Genomic DNA, 24,002 nt, shown 5'->3' with positions numbered 1-24,002 from the left:
TGAGAATTAGACATGAAATTGTCATATATTCCTATGATTCATTGCTTATCCTTCAGCATATATAGTTGAAGATGTCAACTTCAGAAAAATCTAATATCTGAACACATAGTAATTACAGCTCTTTTCTTGAAATGCCAGGGTTTCAGGACTTAAAATTAGTTATAAATCATATCCTGTATTAATAATCTGAAACAGTTATTTAACGCTGGCAAATGCGCTTCTTAATGCCATTTTCATTCGGTTCCTGCTCTTCTCTGTCTGCCTGTCTAGTCTTCAGAAATGGGGACAGACTCCCTTTGCTTTGACTGTGCTGGAGTAACGCCGAGTGTCTGAAGAGCAGTGGATTCATCCATGCGATGGAGGCTGTCATCCGCCTCCATGGAACGTGAGACAGTGGGGCTCCTTGCAATGAAACACAACGTGCAGAATTTGCATGTTGTTCTTATCTTTGAGAATATATGACAGATTGTTTGGTGTAGCGACAGATTGTCATTCTTATTATTAGACAGTGCGTGTTTTTACTGGTGTGGCCATTCTAGTAATTTCCTATGTTGTTTGTGCTTGAGCACTGCCATGGGGTTGTTTTAGCAGAATGTGCACCATGAGGTGCTGAAGTCCCTTAGTTCTCACAGAATGAGTGAACTTTTTAAAGTTTCAGTATCTTAAAAGAATGTTCATCTCTTGTTGATTATCTGCTTGCTTCTTACATTACTGCTATTCTTGCTTGGAGAGAAAGTCAAAAGAGATGCTACCTGAACCTCAGCAAGGTGCAGAAGTCCAAATGAACCAAAGAAGAGTAGCTGTGAGGCTATATTGTTGCATTTATTTTATTAGTTTGTTTTGGATGAGATATTTCAGGATGTGCCTACTTCTGTCATGTTTGGGATGCTTAGAGAAATAAGGAAGCAAAGGAAAAGCTTCATAGCCCATATCAGGTATCATGAAACTTCATGTAATTCAGCTGTCAATGCCTGGTTCTAGTACAAGATTACTGAGTAAGGGACGATGAGAGAATTAGTCCTTGGCTTTCAGTTCCCTGGTATTGGACTGGGAACTTCTGTGAGCAATTAGAGAAAAGCTACAAAACTGTGCAAAGATGGAGAGTTTGTGTTTCTTCTCCTCCAAAGCTTTGGGCAGTGGGCCTGCTTTCTTCTAGTGCATTGGTGTTACTGCAGAGAGAGAAGAAACACAACTTTTCCTTTTTTTGCATCGGTAAGGCTGACTCCTTACTTACTGGTGCCCTGTGTACAGATAGCCAAGCAGAAAAAAGTACATAAACTCTCTTATCTGTGAAATAATTTCTTTAGAAAGGCAAAGAATTCGAGCCCTAGCAGTGTTTGTGATTAATACCTGCTTCAAATCTTTGAAACATTTGTTTTGTGACAAAAGATTAATCACAGTAGATTATTAGTTCTAAAGGTCTTTGGTTTATTTTTTGTTGCTGAAAATTACATGTATTTAAAAAACAATGAATATCTCTTCCTAGGAATGTACATACTGTCTTCATCTGTCTTCTTGTATGAGTTTGCTACATGTTGCCAAGTCCTGTGGAATTATTTCCAGTCTGTTTGAATGTTTTTTTCCCCTTATTCAAGTATAAGCACAATGACAAATCAAAGCTGTGGTATGAAATGTGTTTTGCTGGGAAATGACCATGGTGAATTCGATGCCGTGCTGGTTACTTGCTGTATTTCAAGGTGGAAGAGCTATATTTGATCTTGGGGGCGGAAGAGAAAACCACACTGTGCAGGCTGGTGGCTGCTCCGTTGCTAATTCATTGGCAGTTTGGAGGAAAATATATCTCCATTTTCTCTTTATTTTTTAGGCCAGATATTAGCATGAAGTATGGCTCTATCTATTTCAACAAGAGTTTGGATATTTGTCTATTGTTCAGAGCGATAACAAAGTCTTTTAACTCCTGCAAATCACAATAAAGGGTAATAGGTAAAAAGCCACTGCTCCTTTAAATCAGTGCCACCAGTGACTCAGAATATCTATTGATTTTTTTTCTTTATTCCTACCAGCAGTTTCGTTTAAGATTCAGCAGGTCCACTCTGAGACAATTCTGCATAAAGCACTGCCGGATATTCTTGTTTAATACTGCTTTTTAAATTCTGTTTAAGAAATTGTAAATAATTAAAAGTAATTATATCTGTAACATGTTTTAACATCTGTCTAAAAGGCTAGTACAATTTCCAGTTTATACCTTTTGTTATGTATTTTTAAGTGTATAATTACTGGAATGTATAAATTTATATATTTAATCAAATTTTTTCAGACAACACCTATGCAAATTTAAAAAGTCAATTATATTCCCCCAGACATACTACTTTCTGAATATAACAGAATTGCAGCATGATTTTGAAAAAAACCCAAACAACCATGCTGTATTTTCCCTGCAGATAGTGTCTGTATCAGCAAATCATCTGGACAAAATGATTATGGGCTGTTTGTCTTTACCCTTCATAATGCGCTAAGCAAATTTCAGTGCTTCATCCCCATGTGAACCACTTGCTAATATGGTGTTTATACCATGTTTGTCAGTCCCTTTATTCATGCATTTTTGTGAGGCAAATTCCAGATGTGCATCAGCTATTATTCCATGTAGGATTGCGTGACAATATTCCACCTGCAAGCCCAGTGGAAGGAAGGTAAAGGAAGGTAACCTGAGGCTCTGTGAAATTGTGAAAGCTGCAGAAAAATAAATGGGAAGGGCAGCCATAAGGGAGAAGAGCAAGATGCATGTGTAGAATAAAAGCTATTAATAAAAAGCTTTGCCTCCTGAGTCACCATGCTTCCCATATAAATTTCCATATTGGCATGTGGCCATGGCTGTAATTGTTTGCATTAAAAAGTAGTATCAGGAATGTAGTGTATTTTCACCTCTCACTACAGCAGTAGAAACCAAAAGAAAAGGTTAACATTTTACTGTAAACCAGTGTTCTAAAGACCATCTGAGATCTGTGAGATCTGTGGTTGTAATTTGGAAACCTTTGGCAAGAAATATCAATGTACAACACAAATATCTCTGAAATTCCAGAGACATACATTTGTAGCTGATGTATTTGTTACTTGCTATGTATAGATCTTTCTGAAGTCTTCTGCCATTTCACAAACAAGCTTAGATGGTCCCTCTCCATTTTCACTTGGTTGGCTTTCATTCTGTTTCCTAAGCAGGCAGTAAGTTTTTCTTTGTTTTCAAGATTATATGCTGGAGAACTTTACTTGTTAAGTGTACCTTCACTTCCATCAACCTTCGAAGGGAGGCCTCTGAGAAGTCTATTAGCTCTCTTACACATTTGGTTTTCTACTGATTTGGAAATTCGGAGGTTAACATAAAAGAGCTGAAATGCATATCCTGCATGGGGAGTGAAAAATGTTAAGAAATAAATTGCTAGTGTACTTTTGGGCAAAGAAGAATTAATTTAAGGAAGCCGCACTGAATGGGGGTTGAAATTTCCTCTATTGTAATTTTAAAATGCCAGATCAGGAAGAGGCCTTGAACATGAGTGGTATCTAAAGTCCATGGCTGACAATTCATCATTGAAGAGTTCTTTGGCTGTGTATGTGAAGAAATAGAGATATTGTTAATTTACATTGTAAAGAGTAATGAATATAAAGCCCAGTGCAAGGAGGATTAATCATGAAGATAGGTCACTGTTGAATGCCTGGCACTCCCTGAAAGCGTGACACCATCTGATGTATTTAAGTATTGTTAGGACCCTGTACTGTAGCTGTTATGAGAAGGACTCTGGAGTTACATTGTAAATCAAATAACTTAATCTGATGCACATGAAGTTGGTGCAGTGGCTTTGGAGGGGAAGAGGGTGACAAGAATTCCCAGTTTGTCTCAAGGAGCCCCTGTCTCATGAACAGGAGCAGTATCAGTAAATGGGTTGAGCAGGAAATCTCCTTTATGAAGGAAAAATGGGGGGAGAAGTGAGATGAGAAATAGCTAGAATACAGGAGAGGAAGAACTGGAAAACTCCCCAGATCAAACAAATAGAAACATGATGAACTGGAAAAAAATAAAGGAATTAAAGCCAAACTATGTAAAAATTAAAGCTAAACTATTTAAAAATTTAAAAAGTCATTGGGACCAAAAAGAAAAATATTAAGCAATGGAGAAGTAGAGAAAAAGACAGATTTGTAGACAAGATAGTGATTTAATTTTGGTCTATGCCTTTTGTGAAACATGAGTTTAGAAGATGTTTCATAACCAGATGAAGAAAATCTTTAAAATCATTTAATTAGATTGAAGGCCAAAAGATAAACTCTTGTGATAAGCAAAACATGTTCACTGTTCATTTACCTTCCAATTGATTTTCCTTCTTCCTTTTGCAGACTTGTCATTTTTTCTGTAGTTTTTACTGCTCTTAAGCAACCATTGCCTCATGTTCTACATTTTTATGATAGAAAGATTCAAGAGGAAGCAAGTTTATCTATGTATGAGAAAACACTGTCTCTGCCTACTGTCCAGCAATACCAGCTATAAGGGATGATTTTCTTCCTTTCAAGTCACTACAGCTGGAGAATTTATTTCTTGATTTATTACTTCCTGCAAATGTAATTTATTTAGGTTGTTCAGGTGTTCATTCAGAAACACGCTAAATTTAAATTTTATCTTTTTGGGTGTAAATGATATCTTTACAAAAATAAATCAGTGAACTCAAACATTTACAGTTTTTAAAGATCTGTCAGTTTTGTAATTTGTATGCTTTACACTAGTAAACATGCAGTTATTATTGGCATTAAGGTCACCATATTAATTTTTGTTTGGAAAGAAGCAAGCATCACTGTGCATTTATTGGGCTGTGTTATACTGTGTTTAGTGGAAATTGACTCCTCTGCCTACAGGATGCACCTTTAGAAACAAAACTGCTTCACTGATAATTAACATTTTAATCAGATGTGCCATAAAGCCATTGTGTCTAAAAGGCCATGTCCTGTGCTTTTCTAGAGCCTGGTGTCTTGCTTCTTCATTTCAAGTAGAAATTCTTGAGTGCTAAATCTGAATTAAATGGAACACTCCATCTACATCAACATACAGAAGCTTTAAATTACATAGGGATGAGCTTTACAAGATGTCCTCAACCAGTGACCTTCTGAGAGTCTTTCCCAAAGAGAATTGAAGGTCACCTATTGTTATCTGTGTAATAGAGACTTGATTCCACATTGATTTGAAGCTGGGTAGATTTTTCTGTCTTCATGTCTTTATAATGCTCTTAAAACTGTTATTTGCACTCTCTTACTGTACTGTAATGCCAAAAGAAAGGTCACAGAAATTTATGTTTTTACATTTCAATATCTAAGAGAAGGTTATGGGTTAGCAGAGGTGGATGAAAAGCTTTTTTCATCCCTCAGCTGAGTAAGCTGTGAGATTCTGCATTCATTTGGGTTGGGTTTGATCTTTTTTAAGAGCAAGGGCTTTTTTTCAATCTGAGCATTAGGTTTTTGCAGTGAAATTTGTGTTCAAAATTCGGTTTTAGTATCTTCTCTTCAGCTGTTTGATTTTCAGCATTTCAATATCTTCTGTAGCATACAGCACCCTATGAACTTCAGTTCCTATGAGCTATTAGTTCAGCACCCACTGAACTAATAGTTCAGTGTCCTTGAGCAAAAATAGAGTAAGAAGAACTTAATCCAGAAGAGTGCATCTGTTTTGCCTTATAGATTGTTTACATCTGATCCTTGATAATAGTTGGTTCATAGCTGCAGATTTTTAGACTTCACTTTCAGTGTGTGCTGGTCTGAACTTTTTATTCTTGTTTTCTTTTTGTAGATTACAGATAGAAGAATCTTCTAAACCTGTAAGGTTATCACAGCAGCTGGACAAAGCTGTAACCACGAACTATAAACCAGTGGCTAATCATCAGTATAATGTAAGTAGCTTTTAGTATTTTCTCTTCTTCAGGAGGAATTTGGCTTAGGACTCCAGGACTGCTCTGCTGCTGTCCAGCAGCTCTTTTGCTCATAGTTGGCCACTGTCTTTGTCAATGCTCTATGTCACCTGATTTCGCCTTGATTTTGTCTTCTGGGGATCTTCTTTCTGTCTCAAGACCAGTATCACCCTTGGGGCTAAGGTCTGCCAGTCGTAACTGTCTTGTGTTATCTGATGGAGGGCAGACCACCTTCACCCAACCCTTTTTAGTGGCTTTATTACATTCTTCCTCTAATCTTTTTTTTAATGTAATTTTGACATTTGTGGATGAAAGGCAGTTCTGGCTTTGTGCTATGAGATGTGGAAACACTCTTTTGAGCCAAATAACTTACCATCTGCAGGAGAGTAAAGGACTTGAAAAGAATCATTAGTTTCCAGTCCTTTGGAGGAATTGGCAACAAGCAGAAAAGAGTAACAGCTGATAATTTTTCTGTTTCCTACCTTCACAGTACATGTTATTGGCATCATTGGCTTTGTCAATATTACACCCACACTGCTGTTCCAGATCAGTTGATGTACATATAAACTATAACGTCCTTTTCCTTAAAGATACTCCTTGAGTATGTTGAATGTGAGTAACATTAAGTCATACTGAAAATGAATCACTGTGTTAGTCATTTAAACTTTTTCACTTTTTATTAAGATTTTATTTACATAAAACAAGTGACAATATACTGGATGATATTTAAGCATTATTATGAAAGTCAGTCTATTGCCACAGAACCAGAAATAATAATTTTTCTCTCATGGGTCTATTTTGTAGTAGTTACTGTTCAAAGTCTGCTCTTTACATGGATGATCATACCAATATAACTGTAATAACAGCTGAGGGAATGCCATTTAACCAAAACAGTCACACTGATGTGTCCTACTGTGCAGATGCAGTTTTACATCAGTATATTGTTTTATGATGCTGCTGGTGTTTTTAATTTTTGAATGAGCTTTGGTAGGGTACAGCTTCTCTTTTTAGTGGGATGCTGTTCCATTTCCCTGACACCAGCATAATTATGGCAGTATGACTACAGCCTAGAGATAATCTTTGTATCTTTATTCCAGCTGCAAACTGCAGGTCACCATATCATTATGGTAATTTAAATCTTGTGTGAGATTGAGGGGGTATAACTAGGCCTGTTAAAAGTGATGATGCTCTTGTGTCCTAATTATTATATTTTTATTGGTTACATAGCTGTCCATGGTCATAGAAATCCATCAGCAGTGTGTTTAGTTTTCATGTCTACCCTAAAGGTGTTCTGATGGGAAAAATCTTGTAAGACATTCTTGTACTTGAGTCACCTAGATGTTGCCTTGACTCTAAAGGCCGAGGCATGACTACTTTCTACAAAATCTTTCTGTTCATTAAGTCTTTTATTAAGGTTCAGGTTAAATGGCTAAAAGGGTATATAACTGGGAGAAAAAGTCCATGAATTTTTAAAACCTCTTGGTTGAATTTTTCTGCTGTTTTCAAGCAGCAACTGCTTTCTTAGACCCTGCTGCTTTGCATGTAATTGTATGGTGCTGTGTTGGGGACAAGACTTTCACGAGAAAGAAATAAAAATGTAGAAATTGTCATATATGTTAATACAGTCATCATCTGGGCAGTTTCTACGGGAAGAATGAGTATCTACTAAGGAAGAGAGAAAGGGTTAGCATTTCTTGAAGGAAAGAATATAAAATGGGGCTTAATTGTGGCTGCTTCGTGTACCTATAAAGGCACGTACAGCAAGAAGGAGGAGGGAAATAAATTACATGTGGATGGGGAATAGCAATAGCTTGTTTGAATTCAAGGACTGGGAAAGTGATTAGATTATTTTTGCAAGAAATTATATTACACCTATATTTTTATTTGAAGAAATTGCAATTCCATTACAATATATGCGAAGGTTGTAACTTAGCTTTTCTTCTCTGGGGAAAAGACCTCCATTATATCTATAAATATTAAATGTGTTTGCAAAGTTGCAAGGTTAATATTTTTGAAGCTGGAACCTTTCTGTGACTTAATTGTTTTTCATAATACAGCAGAAAGTTTCTTCAGTGCTTCTGGCTAGCCTTTCAGAGGCTTCTTTTAGTGGTTTCTTTGTGGTCCTCTCTTCCCAATGTCCTGTACTGAAGAGGTTGGTACCCATGCTCCAGGAGACAAGAAAACCTTTAGGACTACTTTAGAGTCTTCATCTTTACTTCATCTTTAGATGAAGCTTTGGATTTATTCTAACTTCTCTATGACTTTTATATTCACTGTCTACCAAAGCAGTTACATCAGCTTCAGTATTAATGCCTTTCAAGAAGGCAATTTTAGCAGCTTTTCAGCAAGCTTAGCAACATCCTGGGAAGGTAAACAAAGAGAAATTGATTTCAGTATAAAGTCTTCTGGGGATAAACTCACAACTTCTGTGCTAAACAGCTTGTTCTAAAATGGTCCTTCCTTGAAATCAAATAGTATTTGAATGCTTTTAAATTAAAAATACCACAGAACTTTAAAGACATCTAATTAGTTTACAGTGTAGGTGCATTCTATTACATGACTATTAAAAAGTGCTTTAAGCCTACTACATAGAAGATCCTGTTTGCAAAGAAAACAGGAAGGAAAAAAGTGAAAGGCTGCATTGTAAATTGCTGTGAGCAGTGTATTCACAAGGCCAAAAAGAAGAAATCAGCAACAGAAGACACCAGGCTTTTTTTTTTTTAGCACTTCTCAATGTGCTCTTCCATCAGACAACAGTGGAAACTGTTGCTGAAGTTAGAGGAAAATGCTAGAGTATTGCTAATTAGAGAGTGGGCAACTGGGGCATCAGCGGCTAGTAACTTTTCAATAAAGGGAGGGTTTGATACACAGTTTTTTATGTGAGTTGATTTTATATATTAATGAATTAAGACTATTAGAATATTCACATGGAATTTTTTTAGTAATTGTCTGCTGGACTTCCAGAAGAAGCAAATGTTTTGACATGCTATTGTTTAAGGGAAGGCCAGTGTCATAGGTTTATGTTCTTCTCGTGTCTGTGGTGCAGCAGTTCTGCTGTGGATCCTGGCAACCAAGATGATGTACTGTCAAGCTGCCTTGCTTGATGTTACAGTTTGCTATGTTGCAAAGCTATTAATGTTTAGAAGATTTATTCTTCTTTAAATGCACTGGCTAAAGAGTTAAATAATTACTCTAAACTGTACTTACTGGATAAAAATCAATAGCGTGATGGGTTTGTGTGGTGAGATTGTAGCTTTTATAACACTGCATGGAGTTAGAAAAGCAGGCAAGTATTTAGTTGTGCACACCCATTTTAGTTTAAAGCAGAAGTAAGAGACTTCAAGCTACAGGTTGGGAACAATTGCTCTGCATCCAGTTTAAAGATGTATATCCATTTCAGAATGTGAAGAAGGTAGTTGGCTGGCTGGAGACCTGGAAGCCACAGCAAAGGTGGCAATATTCTTTAGTCACTTTGGGACAGCTACCAAGAGACAGGCTATTTTCACTCTGAGAGTAGGAGGGAGTTAGCTGGCAAGGATACATAGGAAAAACATGAATTGGGCCATAAAACCAATCTTTCTTCTTTAAAATAAGATCTTTAGTATCTAGTAGATCTGTGCATTTTCATTTATATGCTTTTCATCTGAAGGTCTTCCTTTTGAGAGTCAGATTTGAGCCGTCAGAAGCAGAACGACTGCCATACAGAATTATCTCATTTACAGTCAGGCGCGTGTCCCTTATTGATCACATGCATCTTTTCTGCTGTACATTGTGCTGCTGTGGATTCACCCACGCAGTTTGCCTGAAAGCACTTGATGATTACATGACTTACACCACCTTCTGGATCACTTTTGTTGGTTCCAAGGAGCTGGCTGGTTTTCTGTTCAGGGTGGTATTGGGGGTGGGTGATGTGGGGTGATGTGCTGGCAGGTGTCGCGGTTGGTGCTCTTTGGTGACTGGGGTTTGTTTGGGGTGTGCTGGTCTGTGCTTCTGATGATGAATCAGAGGATGTATTTTTGGAGGCGATAAAAGTTTCTGTGAAGATATATAGTCATCTGGTGCAGATTATAATGGTTAAGTAGTTTTTAATGTACAGTTTGAAGTAGGATGATGTGTGGCAACAAAGGGCCTCTGTCTGCTTAGAAGGTTTGATTTTTTGGGACTAGTGCAACTTCATGTGTGCTACTCTGGTTTCTCCTGAAGAGAAACCATCCAGATCCTCAAAGTGTGACTTTGAAGATTGGTTGTATATTGAATGGAGTCTATGCCTTGACTACTGCTTCTGGAGAAAATAAGGCAGTGTCCAAGGGCCATTGGGAACATTCTTTGGGCAGGTGGTTGTTATGATTGTGGATGTAGCCATGTTAGTCTGTGGATTTTCCCAAGCATGGCACTTTGGAGGTTGTTTGGCATTTGTCATTGTACCTCAGAAGCTGGTACCAACAGAGGTGGAGCGAGAATACAGTCTCAGTTTGGATTCTTATATTATTATTAGGGGTTTTTTTCTGGGTTTGGGCACCTGCAGGCTCTATTTCCACTTTTTTTCTTTTTCTCTGGTTAAAGCAGATAATCTGAGAAGCTTATGGTGCTGAGGACAAAGTGCTTAGTTTATGCTCACAAAAGAATATTTGAATGTTCAAAAGAAAACTTTCCAGATGAAAAACACTCAGTCATTGAACAGTGTTTTGTTAAATAGAAGAGGTTTTTGTAGCTTTATGTTCAGCACTGGGAATTATACAGCATTACATGTGAATGTCTTTAAAACATGTTTTGTAACAGATTGAATATGAGAAGAAGAAGAAAGAAGATGGAAAAAGAGCTCGAGCTGATAAACAACAAGTGCTGGACATGCTTTTTTCAGCCTTTGAGAAACATCAGTATTACAACATTAAAGACCTGGTGGACATAACCAAACAGCCAGTGGTATGTACTGCAAGTCTTAAATACAACCATTTTCAGTAGTTACTGCTGTGTGTATTTTACATATCTAGAAAATAGTTTAATATGTATTATATGCCTTAGAAACTCCTCTCTAAATATGTTTTACAACAAACTGAAATCATCAAGTTTTAAATTCAGCATTGTAGGACAGTGTAGGATACCAAACATTGTAGTGAGTGTGCTTTTTCTTTACAGAGATGGTTTAAATAACCTAAATGGTCTCTTTCTTATTTAGGTTTCCTTTAATACTAGGAACCAACTTCTGTAATGCTCTCATGTCTCCCCTGCTACTCCTGTCCTCACTGAAGCCTAGTTATCTTGGCAGCAGCAGCTTATGTTAGTCTATGGTCAGCCTTTCCCTCAGCTTCTGAACTGTATTTTGGACAGCAACAGGGGTTGCTCTTTTTCTATATTTCATGAAATTTGTATTAAATGAAAGGATTGTGCATATTAGAAGCTCAGGCATCATAAGCTCAGGCTCAATACCTCCAAAATCACTGGATTTCCTTTACAAATAGGGTAATTTTTAGGTTAAGAGTTTAGGTGGTTGATATTTAGGATTTATTTGGGGTTTTCTTTTAAACGGTGTTCTGATACACAGACAAGAAAAGCACCAAGACATCTGCATATGTGATGGTTTTGTTGTCTTGCAGTGCCTGTCAGCCTCTTCATGTACGAACCATAACTTTCCAGTTCTTTCCCTTCTTTCTGTGTTAAAGCTTTCCTTGAGCAGACCAGGCAAGAGTGGCAGGGTGACAGTGACATGTGAAGGACCTTCAGTGTTTTTGATGTTTTTCACTGCCAACTTCAATATCTATCCTCAACCCAGCTGCAGATTTCAGAAGACTTAAGGGGACTTAATTATCTTGGAGTCTAAATGGAGCAACAATGTCACAGGTTGTTAGAGCTAAGGCAGAAGAAAGAACAGTAACAGCTGGATTATGGAAAAAATACTCTGTAAAAAAATTGAAGATGCTTACTAGTTTTGCTCACTTCACATTTAGAATGAAGTGTATCTCTGTCAGAGCCTTTGTATAGGTGAACAATCTGTTTGGTTAGAAGCTGCACAAAGATGTTACCCAAGTAAAATCCATGTAGGTTCACTGTGTTCTAGTGCCTTGAAAGAAACTTGAAAGTTGAGTAACATATCCATGTCTTCCATTCATTTATCTCATGAGTCAGCTCCATTTCTCTGCAGCAGAGAAGGTGTGTGGGTCATGGGAGCTGAGAAGGAGGAAGGAATAGGAGGAAGGTATGGAGGAAGTGGCAAGAAAATTTTTAGTGGGTTTTATTTTTGGTAAGAGAAGTGTGGCAGTCACTATCTCGATCACTTTGAATGCAAGTCGGTACAGATTTATCTCATCTACCATGATGTCAGCTTGCAGTAGACTCCCACTTAAGCCACTGGAGAACTTGAAGTTACAAATAAATAAAGGTACTTTTCTTATGTAATGGTAAATGTAAATAGTAAATTAAACCCTTGCTACAGAATATGTTGCATGTTACACAAGAAGTTGCTGCCATCTTTATTTGTGTCATGAAATCACAAAACAAGTATTTTCTGAATGTAAATTACTGCTATATTAGGGAAACTTGGATTTATTTGTTTTTCATTCTAATGCAAAATAACAATTTGCTGTAGTAGGCAAATATTTTGCCACCTACCCAGATGTAAGTACTGAATGCTCCCTGGAAATATTGCAGTAATTCCAGACTTGGGCTTCATGGCTGAGAACTTAATACTATCTGTGAGAAATCAAATCTTGGTGAAGAATGGAAGCAGGATGGAGCCAGTGGCCTAAGAACTGTATTTTTAAAAAATTGAGTAGATTGTTTGGATTTTTTCTTCTATTTTAGCTTTAAGTAATGGTTATCCTAAATACAACAGAGTTTGTTTCCTCCTCAAAGTTTCAGAAGGATTTTTAGAGCTTTTAAGTTAACTCCTCAGAAATTTTTATCCCATAATTCCATGATAACATCTCACTTTATATGGAAAAAATCATGAGGAAAGGTAGAACAGAGCAGATGATGATTTAAATATATTAACAGATCACCTACAGATGAGTTTCTGTGCTAGAATTATGTGTTCATAAACACACAGGATCCCTTTCTGAGAAAAAATTGTGGCTCCCTGATTAGCAATCACCAGGCTCTAAAATTCAGTATTTGGCATCAGTGGGAGTAGTGTGGGTTTCTCTGCATGGTACAGTGTCAGAGCACTATACTTCAAGATACATAGGCCAGCCTGGTGCACTGCAGACCCATGTGGAGAATCCTGGTTTCTAGAAGGAGAATTGATCCTGCAGGCAAAATGATAGCATCCCCTGAACTCGTCTCTTCAAGCCACTTGTTCTCAGGTACAGCACAGCACAGTGGGATTATCCATGTTTCATAATTGTCTAAAAACTCCAGCAGTTCTGTCTTGTCTGTGCACACACAATGATGTTTTGGGGTTAATGCTCTCAGCTGCCCTCCCTAACACCTCTCCTGCCTGGTTACCCCCTGCAGCAGAGATGGTAAGTAAGCGGCAAATCCGCAGCTGCTGCAGTTCACTGTTCCAGCTTGAAGTGCTGTTACCTGTGTCACAGACCTTACCTTGCTATTTGGTTTGGGTTGGTTTTGTTCCATTTTGTTACACTCTTGGAGTTTTGCCCTGAGAGAAACAGAACTGCCTGGGTAATTAGGTCTGAAAAGTAGTTGAAATTAAAAATAGGCTTCATGTAGCTGGGTGGGTGGGTTTGGGTGGGTGCTGTGGAAAGTCCAGCCATAGTGGTTTTACTCTGCCTGAGCCCAGCAGCAGCATCACACCTTGTGACCCAGCTTCCCAGGCAGACTAGATCTGCCAGCTCAGGAACTGAACATCAGTGTATCTCATGGCACTGCGTGCAATTATGTGGGATTTTTTCGAGTTCTCTGTCCATGTGATCTGGAGCAGAGTTTAACCTTGCGGCCAGGTGTTTCTCCCACCCACTCTGCCATGTTCTGAAGTGTCTGTCGGTGACACTGCCTCGTGTGCAGGCGGTGGGTATGCAGGTGTGCACATCTGCACACACCCGTGCAGGAATGGCTGTTTCACCTGCTCCCAGCACCTTTTGCACCGTGCGTGATGCATGGCTGCCGTAGCGAGCGTGTGTCCCGGGTACCTGAAGGGAACAATGACGGCATCTCTGCAACAGACGAGGTGTGCGAAGGGACGGCGGCGATCTGCTGCTGCCACCTGCTGGGGTTTGCATTCTGCGCCCCAGAAGGCTGAGGAGCCATCCCTGCACAGTGAACAGCTCTGCTCAAAGGAAACACCCTAGACCCTAAGAAGCTGGTTCATATGCACACCCCTGACAGTCACCAGTCTTACGTGTTGGGCTGCTTTGCATACTTTTGATGTGTGGAGAGGGAGAGTAAGGATAAATTTTACTAAAATACACTTATTTTACTGACTGAGAACATATTTTTTGTTCATGTATTTCCTAGCTTTTCCATTTAGCAAAAAGGGAAAGAGTGTAAGGAACACTTAGACAATCAGCCTTTCTTATTTTCCTGTGTCTTCAACATATATTTGTTGGTTTTAATGGCTTGGAGTACATTGATAATTAGTGGAACTGCAGATGCAGAAAATACAAGCATTCCAACAACTCCAGTTCAATATAAGCACTCCAACAGGATTAAATTGCTCAAACTCGAGCAATTATGAATTTAATGTGGGGATTCTTAAACTGTGGTCTGTAGTTGCCATGACAATCCACTCATCTCAGTCCCAATTAATAATTAAACAAACAAGCAGGCTCTTGTGACTCTTATGAAAATTACTGGTGTTTATTATAAAGAGCGAAGGAGGGCAATATCAGTGAGTTGTGTTTTGTCAAAGATTATTATACTACTGGTATAATAGCTCTACTTGTTTTGGTTTTTTTCTTTCTCTTCCAAGTCTTAATATTTTAAGGTATTAGAAAATTCTCAGACATACACTCAGCTCTCTAAAACTGAGGCCATAATAAAATGCTTAAAGCTTTGCAAAATGGCATGAAAACCAACAGCTTGAGGCTTTGACAAAGTTTGAATGAGGCAAGGATTTTCAAGATAATCCCAGCCCAAGCAGGAAGAAAGGTCAAGAGCTTTTAGCTCAATTGGAGGAATTCCAGCAGGAGGAAGATGTGTGACATAATAGTTCCCAAGAGATGCAGGTAACCACTTCATTTCAGCAGCCCCTGGAGTACTTGCCTCTCAGAGGGAGTGCCTAGGAACCATCACCTCTGGGGCTCGGGTGCTCCCTGCTGCATCCCTTGGGGCTTGTGCTAATCCCTGCTGGTGCCTGAGGGTTGAAGTCTATCCCAGAGTCCTTCCCACACCATTTAGTGCCCATCAGCCAGCCAGGCTGTCTGCCCCTTAGGAACTGAGTCCATGCAATTGAGCAGGTGTGCAGGAACTATGGCAATTGCCTGCCTGTTTAATTTGAACTTTTGTTTCCTTTCAGATATACTTGAAAGAAATTTTGAGAGAAATAGGCATCTACAACGTGAAGGGGACCCACAAAAACACATGGGAGCTGAAGCCGGAATACAGACATTACCAAGGAGAAGAAAAGAGTGATTAACAAAAATATTTATGATGTAAGAGTGATTGCACTGAGGGATCTGTAGTGGTCACAGAGAGGACTGAGCACAGTGCAATTCTGCAAGGATAAAGATAAATTAAAGCAGCTGATACTTTGTAATTTTCTGTAGCTTTTTTCCCCAAGGAATATTTCTTGTATGTTTCTATATATGCTTTGTGTTTTAACAGGAAAAGTTTATAGAATAAATTTGTATTAGATTTACCTTTATTAGAAATCTTCTGAGTTCTCCTCTTAATTTTTATTTGTAGCTTTGTGGCTTTTCTAAGTCTTGATAACTTTGATGGAAAATGTGTCTTAGAGGAACCGTAACTTTGTGGGTTTGCATTCCAGTGTAACCAGGTAAATACCCTCGGTTCTGCGGGGATCTGTCAGGGCTTTTTCTGGAAGCCTGCAAATGTGCACAGCTCCTCTGTGCAGGGTTTGTGTGGAATGGACATGCTGCTCCTCCTGGTATCAGGCTTTAGGAAGAACAGTCACAACCATGCTGCTCATCACAATCCTTAGACTCCCTGGGAACAAACCAATGCAGTTAAAAACCCATAAAGTCAGTGGGAAGATGTCAGTTCCCTCCATGTGATTACTGAGAAAAAAATGACATGTCTGTTAGGTACAAGAAGGAATAGTTTTCTCTTTTGTTTGGTTTTTATGCTGATACCTATGTTCTGTTTAAGCATATCAATAAAAGTATTATTTTAATTTGTACCACACAATATTGACTTATATCACATTGTGATTTAGGTGGCATAAGTCCGAAGTGTTTTTTCAAAGCATGTTTTTATTGCTGGCTTTGCCACTGGGTTCCTCTGTGGTTTGGCAAAGATTGCTAAATGTGTCTGTGTCTCTATTCCCCCATTTTTTAAATGCACACTGAAAAGGTTATTCCTTCTGCATCCTTTTTAGGAGGGAGCAGGGAAGGAACTATTTAATGATATTCTCAAAGCTTTGATGTTAAAGTAAGAGCAAAGAACACAGAGTAGAGATACCTCATTATTATACCTGTAAATTAAGCAGGTGAGGTTTGATAGCTCAGCTTTTACGTTCTCATGTCCTTCAGGTGTATGAATCATTGCTGCTCACCCTGATGACACAGGAGGTCTGTGTGAGAAGCAAATATTCCATTACTGGTCCACTTGGAAGCCATGAAAGGCTTTGGGAGTGGTAAAGTGCTTTCAGAGGTTTGTAAAAGAGCTCTTATACATGACACAATTTTGCTCAATTCATTTTTTTCTAGAGTTGTGTAGGTGTCTGTCTACAGCTACACTTGGGGCTGTGCTCAGCATCCTGTGGCATTAAGTGCCCAGTTCCCAGGAGAGGGAGTGCTGAAAGTTTTGAAGAGCAGCTCGCATTCCAGGGGGGTGTGTGCTTTCATAAATACTGCCACTGACTCGTGTCTCCTCGGGCTCTACAGCAGGACCCAGCTGGCAGATGGCTGCAGGAGCCATCTGAGGATGCTGAGGAACGCAGGAAGCCAGCCTTTGTGCCTTGCTGTGGAACATGATGTGCTCCCGGGCAGTAGCCAGGGCCTGCTCACACTGCTGTCCTCATCATATGGCTCGAGTCCTCTGTGGACTTGTGTTCAGGGATGTGTAGGATGAGAGCTCTTGCCTTTCACAAGCTGGGCTCCTCTGTGGGATCCATGTCCTGTTTCAGCAGGTGAAGCCGAAGCACCCAGCAAGTCTAGGTAAGCTTCTCCCTTGTATTGCCCCTCACATGGTCCTCCAAAACCATGCAGGGGGATGCCATGCGATCCTGGTTAAGTAGTGGTGTAATTCCTTTCCATAGGTAAAAATGACTGTGACATTCCAGAGGGAAATGGATACCTTGAGTGGAATCCCCAGTAGGAGTAGTTTATCAGGAAAGTTTTGGATCTGCTTGTATTTCTGATTTTATGTGAGCTGCTTCACATAAAATTTGTTTTCAGTCGAGAGGGACATAATCAGTCAGCATGAAACATCTGAACATGTAAGCAAAGGAGGTATTTTATTGATCTGCAGAGTGCCTTTGGACAGGGTAAATAAGCTTTGCTCAGGAGTAATGGAAAATGTGCAGAGCACTCTGTTTTTTATGGGGTTTATGGTCTTTACAAAAGGCTGATTTTTTTTATGGGTATCATTGAAAATGTGTAGAGTGCTAGAAGTAAACAGAAAAAAGAAGCAGTGGAGTTTCCAAACAGCGAGCCACCAGAAAAGTTGAGAAATGCCAAACTGTACTTCTGAGGAGCAGTACAGTGAGGAAACAGCATTTCAAAAATGGAAATGCTATATCAGAGTAAACTAAGAAAAGATAACCTGTGGAGAGTCCAGAAGCCAGGTAGCTTGTGAGCAACTTTTTAATCTGCTTCCTGCATGATTTTAAAGTTTTTCTAGCATGTTAGGGTGTAATTGGAATTTTACCCTCAAAAGCTGCCACAAACTCCAAGTGGCGTGAGAGAAGGTAACAATGAACCCACAGAGATGTTGATCTGGAGCATGAAAGATGCTCTCCTGTGCTGGCAGCAGGACCTGTGCCATGCATTCAAGGGCTCTGCTGCTGGCTCCTGTCTGGTGGGAGCATGTGGTAAAGATGAAGGTGGAGATTTTAGGTGTCCTTGGCAGGTCATCATCCAGCCTGCAGCTAAGCCATGGGATCTTACAGTACAAACCATCATAGAGACAGAAGCAGCAAGATAAACATGCTGCTATGAGCCCCGTATTCTACCTTCTGCAGTAACCCAGGGCACTGCAGGACTAAATTCCTGCAAGGCTGGGATAATGATTGAGCATTTGGGAGAACCTTGTTTGGATCCATCACTTAATAACCAGCAAAAGCTCTCCAGCTCTGCTGTGCTTGTTCTGCACAACGCCCTTACACAAGTGCTGTTGGTAGGATTTCCATCTGCCAGAAGAGAAGAGGAGGCTCAGAGGCGTTCAGGTCTTATTCCCTGGCCCCCACATTTGGATTAATTTAAACTCTGCACTCGCAGCAGTGATGAACAATTCCCTGCTGGTCTTCCCATGTGCTGCTGTCTCTGCTTGATGCTGAACTCTGCTCATGCAGATGTTCTTGAACATTAGTGGTCAGCACGCTGCTTGGCAAGTGGGTCCCACAGGCATGAGCAGAAGTTTCTATGTGCTAAATGCCATTAAATGAGATTAAAAGCATGTCCACTCTCCAGCCTTGCGTGACCTGAATGACCAGTCTGAGTCATTGGAAATCGCATACACGGTAAGCTCAGGCAGTACCAGCAGGGACCTGAGCAGACAAAAAGTGACAGCCACCCCTTTAGAGATCCCTTGCTCACTCAACCTCCCTTCTCTTTCCCCCCACGCCAGGGAAATTCTCCTCCAGAGGAGGAGAATCAAAGTAAAACTATTATGTTGAGAAAGAACAGTTTAATAACTGAAAATTAGTAAAATATAGTAGTAATGTTAAAAAATTATAAAAATGCTAATAAAAAGGGAAAACCAAGTGATGGACAATACAAGTGCTCATCACCCTCTGACTGATGGCAGACCCCCCCCTTATGGATAAGTCCCCCCCCCCGTTTATATACTGGCCACGGCATTCTGTGGTGTGGAATATCCCTGGTGAGCCTAGGTCCTTTGTTCTAGCTGTGCTTTCCCTCCTGTCCTGTTTCTTTTGCATCCCTTCTCGCTGGCAGCATATGAGACAACAGAAAAGCGTCCTTGACTTAGGGTAAACACGACTTAGCAGAAAAACAACATCGGTGTGTTACCAACACCGCTCAGATTCTGAATCCAAAACACAGCACTGTAACAGCTACCGAGAAGAAATTAACTCAGAAAAGAGCACAGCTGAAAATCAGGACATGGGGTACTGGGATGGCACGTGCTGCTGGGGGTGGCTGGCAGGCTGGGGCAGCTGCAGATGGTGGGTGAAGGGCAGAGCTGACTCCCTGAAACACCTTTTTTGTGGGCAGCATGAGGAAGCACCAGCAGCTGCAGGCAGTTCTGTGGCTGCAGCAGCACAGCTGCAGGGACAGCAAAATCATCCCTCCCTACTGCCATGGGAGAGGCTGGGGGCACCCAGCTCGGGTCAGACACAGCTGTAGGTAGAGCAGCTGAACCTCAGCCCTTGAACCAGACCACTCTAGTAGCAGCAGTGGGGGTGTATTAGCTGAGGACAGGAGAACCCAGCTTTATATGGTCATTTTTCAACCACTCTACTACATATAATTTGGGAAGCTGATCTTTAAAAAACTTTCTCAACATCTATGTTCATGGACATTCCCTATTTAAAATAAAAGTCAAACAGCTGGACTGCTTTGTGCCAGCATATCTGCACCTCACTGAGGATAGGAAAAAAGAGGTTTGCTCTTCCAAATGCCAGCAGTGCTTCCTTCCTACTGCTGCTGGTTACAGATGGGGAGGTGAATCCCAGCTGTTAGCTCCCAGGATAAAGTGTGGACTGCAGAGAAACAATGGTTCAGCATTTTATCAGTATGTCCAGCTGCTGCAACATTGGCAGTACTGGCATCACACAACCAAAATGGTCTTAAAAAGGTCTTCAAGGGTGTTTGGATCCCTTCTGCCTGAGGTAGAAGGTGGTGAATGCAGCTCCAGTGGATTAAAATGCCCAGCAGCCATGTGCATCCTCAACAACATCCCACCCACTCTTGCAGAACACGTTAGCAGGTTTGCCAGCATTTGCTGGCACCCAAAAAAAGCTCCCTCAAGCTACCAGCCCTGGCCACAGGCACTTGGCTGTGATCTTCGCACAACAGCTTCCAGCTGCAGCTTCAACCAAAAGGCAGCCAAGACACAGGGACAGCAAACCAGCAAGACTGTGCCCTTGTGAATGGATTTGGTACTGTTTAGGGCAAAAACATCCAGGCTTGGCTAGGGTTTTTGCCTCCTACAAAGATGTTTATCCCTGAGCTAATGAACATGGTGTTTAACTGCTGCTCTCCCACTGCCAGCTACAGTGACACAGAGATTTCCTGGTCCAGAGCAAAACATCCCAGCTTACAATGGCAGCGACACCCCAGGAAAGTGGCTACAGAGCTAAAGTGCAGATGGAGGTTCAGGAGCAGAGGGAGACATCCTATCTGCTCCAAGTGAGCAGCAGAGTAGGAGAAAGCAGAAGTATCTTGATGTGGATACTATTGCTCTTTAATGAAAACATCCTCCCTGAACAGCTGCCCACTGCCAAGATTGAAGTGGGCTGACCTGTGCCAGCTCAACAGCAAGGGACTTGCTTAGGGAAGTAGGCAAGTTGCAGCTTTTCCAATTTTTTTCCAAATTAAAAAAACCAACTCAGTCTTATATTATTTGATAAAAACCATGTCCTGTGCTTATGGTAAATGCCTTCTGGCTGTGAGCTAAACCGAGTTAAAAAATAAATTCACAAAAAAAGCCCCCAACACCAATCAAACCCAACTGTGTTTCCTACATACTTTCATTTAGAATCTTCCTTTTGCAGGTTCTCCCTCCTTGTGCCAAAGCTGAGGGCTGCACAAGGCTCAAAGACCATCACCCACTTGGGCTCTGGCATCCATCCCCAGCTCAGTGGGCAAAGCTGGGCACCCCAGAGGGGCAGTGGGGACACCAGTGCCTCTCCCAGCACACCAGATGTTCCCTGCACTGCATGAACATCCCCAGGTCTGCACCCTTTCTCCTCAAAGCAGATGGCCAAGCAGCAAAATGGACATTAACATCAGTGAATGGGGCATGGAAAGTGTTTGGGGTTTTTTGCTTGCTCCCAGAGGGCAAAACTAGCGTGAATTTGTAGGTGAGGTAGCAAAGACAATATTATTTTAAGACAATAAGCAGACATTGAGGGCAAAAAGTCAAGGAGACAATGGGACATGTGCCCAGCACAGCAGCTGCTTCCTTCAGCCCCAAGGCATCACTCCTTTAACCACAGAAGCCTGAAACTAGAAAGGCAGGTTTCTTTATGAAAGCAAATCAACCTTCCTTCTCCTGTCAGCATCCAGCTCGTAGTGGGTGTAGGAGTGGCCTCCTGGCCTCACAGAGCCTGAGACTCTAGCCAGCATAAGGGAGGTTTCTACCCAGCTGCTTAACCTGCTCAATGAGGCTCAGGGAGAATGCAATTTGGATCCTTCCCAAATCCACTGAAAGTATCTTTCCAGGAATGCAAGATGCAAGCCTGATAAGCACATTTTAAAACAGGACTGGGCTGAGTGTTAAAGCTGTCAGTTCTGTATTTTAAGCAGCACCAAGCTAATTTGTTATCATGGGGGATTTTATCAGTAACTCCAAAGCTGTTGTCTGAAGTGTGAAGACTTTCCTTTCCAAACCCCTTCAGCTTTTCAGGCCCAGGAAAGAAACAGCCGCTTGAGCTGAAGATAGGCCGGAAGAAGAGGAATTACACCATGAGGAAATACGCAGACTTCCTCCCCAGCACAGAGCTGTGTCACGGACTGTGGACAAGTGCCTTTACCAGCACAGGCTCCCCTTCCCAGCATGCAGTGACTCCCAGCTCTCCTTCAGCCTGACTGCACAGCAGGCAGCTACCACAGCAGTGCAGCTAAGACAAGCACTTGGCACTGCCGCAGTCCTTCCCTGCCACACCCTCCCTGGTGCATCTGACAGACGCGATGCTGCACAGCAGCAAGGCTTATCCTGAGAAACTGAAGGCAGCAATGCATGGTTGGGAAGTGCAGTGAGCCCAGCAAGAACATTTCACTTGCAGCTCACTGAAGAAACAAACAAAATCCCACATCTCCAGAGCCTTTGAACTGACACTTCCTTACAGCAAGCTGAAAGGAGCCTTCCCACCAGAGGCTGTGCCGTACAGAAGAGCACACCTGCTTGGAGCACAGAACTCCCTAGTTAGGAATGTCTGCACACAGCAATTAAATACCCCAATGAGCCTGGAGTACAGACAGGATGACACACAATTTGCCATTCAACCAAGCAGCAAGGCTGTGTTCATCGTGCTTTGAAGCACCTGCTTTTCAAAGCAGCTCTCCATCTGTACACAGGTGCCACGTGGCAATTTGCTCCAGGCTGGTGCCCAGGGCTCCCAGCCTTGGCAGGACCAGCCGGGGGGGAGGAGTCATTTCCACTCCCACATATCAGCTCCAGAATTTTAAACATTGACTCACACGAAGTGGGAGCCAGGGCTGTGAGGGGCAGCATAGGCATACCAGCCAGCACTGCCCTGCCCACACTAACTTTACTCAACTGAGGACTGTTTGCTCTCCCTCTCCTTTAATGTTCTCATTTTTAATGAAGATGCATCAGGAAAGGGAAGAGAACATCCTCACCCAGCCTCATCAAACACATCCTCTCCAAGAAAAAGCACAAACTGCCTAAGTGGCTTTATCTAGGCTTTGAATCTGCCTCCCAGCCGCAATGGGTGAAGCAGGCTACACCAAAATTGTACCTCATCCAGCACAGCTGACTCAAAATCCTTTATTGAAAAACCTTGAAAAACAACAACAAAAAAATTGAAACCTCATATATATATATATATATAAAGTTCCCACAGAACTAAAATAGGGTGTATTTAACCAGACAGGAACCTCGGAGATAACTAGGGCAGGCTCCACTCCCTCCTCCAGTCTCTCACTCCTCCCAGCCTTCTGCCACATCTATCTCACCCCTGCAGAACTCCCCTCCACCTCCACCCTCCAGCACCAGGGGCCAAAAATTGACACAAGACAGCAAAGATGTGAGAACACCAAAGGAGACAAACACTTAGCAAGTGGGCCATGCCCTCCCCTGTCAGGCACCTTAACTTCCTATGCCTCTGCCATCACTGCAGCAGGAAAAGTTAATGATTAGCAGTCCAAGGCAACATCCCTGCTCAGGAACAGGGTCAGCAGCAACAGACATCCCCCCCCCCCCCCCGCCTTGGTCCAGGTGGGGCTCTGAAGGAATTTGTGTTCCTTTATTCAATCCAAACTGCCACCAGGTCAGACAGGCAGAAAGCGCAAGGAACCTGTTACTGTTGCATCTCAAAAGAGAACCTGAGAAGCAACAGTGTTTGCTCCAGGTCTGTCAAACAGATGCACTCCCTAACAAGGAACACTCAGGTAAGACCCAAGTACAGGCATGCACCTGGGTTTGGAGGAAGTCTAGGGCAGAGCTAGGCCATTCCAACATCTGTCTCCAAGAGGCCAAGTACAGAAAAACCACAAATCCTGCAACTTGACTGAATTCTAGTTCATATGCTCCCCAACAGCTGTCAAATTCAAAGTGCCACAGCCAAGCTGTGTTGGAAAACAGCCATTTCACCTTCTCTCCCCAGTATTCCCACTCAGCCTCCTGCCTTGATCTTGGAGACATACTATAGTTCAAGAGAGGCTCAAGTGCTCTTGTCTGACAAAGCAGCTCAGCCAGCACTCAGCTTGAGTAGCACATATTCCATTCTGGGATGTTTTTATTATTAATTTCTTATCTCGTCCAGAGATAAGCCTCTGTGCAATCACAAAAGATGAAGGTGGTCCACTCCGTTATGACATTTCTTGGACTTTGCCTTATTGACATCAACCTGCTTTTGCACTCCAGTGCCACAGGCAAACTGTGAAATCTGTCTGGAAACAGTCCAGTTGTAGTGGTATAGCACCAGCTGTGCTATTGACA

General features: G+C 41.4%; 1 protein-coding gene and 1 non-coding gene across 2 annotated transcripts in view; one reads left to right on the top strand and one right to left on the bottom strand.

The window, feature by feature from the left end:
• GTF2F2 (general transcription factor IIF subunit 2) overlaps positions 1 to 16,160 on the top strand; it is a 78,918-nt gene extending 62,758 nt beyond the window's left edge. Inside the window, exons 7-9 of the mRNA XM_066571384.1 lie at positions 5,783 to 5,882; positions 10,680 to 10,823; positions 15,310 to 16,160. Coding sequence (XP_066427481.1) covers positions 5,783 to 5,882; positions 10,680 to 10,823; positions 15,310 to 15,429 — 364 coding nt within the window. The 3' untranslated portion in view covers positions 15,430 to 16,160. The remainder of the gene's footprint in view (positions 1 to 5,782; positions 5,883 to 10,679; positions 10,824 to 15,309) is intronic.
• Positions 16,161 to 23,295: 7,135 nt separating this feature from the next.
• On the bottom strand, positions 23,296 to 23,431 carry LOC136553829 (small nucleolar RNA SNORA31). The gene has a single exon (XR_010783230.1). It is a non-coding gene; the product is annotated as a small nucleolar RNA SNORA31 (small nucleolar RNA).
• Between the last annotated feature and the right edge of the window lie 571 nt (positions 23,432 to 24,002).

Source organism: Molothrus aeneus, chromosome 2, assembly GCF_037042795.1.
Source record: "Molothrus aeneus isolate 106 chromosome 2, BPBGC_Maene_1.0, whole genome shotgun sequence".
Taxonomy (NCBI): domain Eukaryota; kingdom Metazoa; phylum Chordata; class Aves; order Passeriformes; family Icteridae; genus Molothrus; species Molothrus aeneus.
The sequence above is the reverse complement of the archived record's forward strand: the minus strand, read 5'-3'. Positions and strand labels throughout refer to the sequence as shown.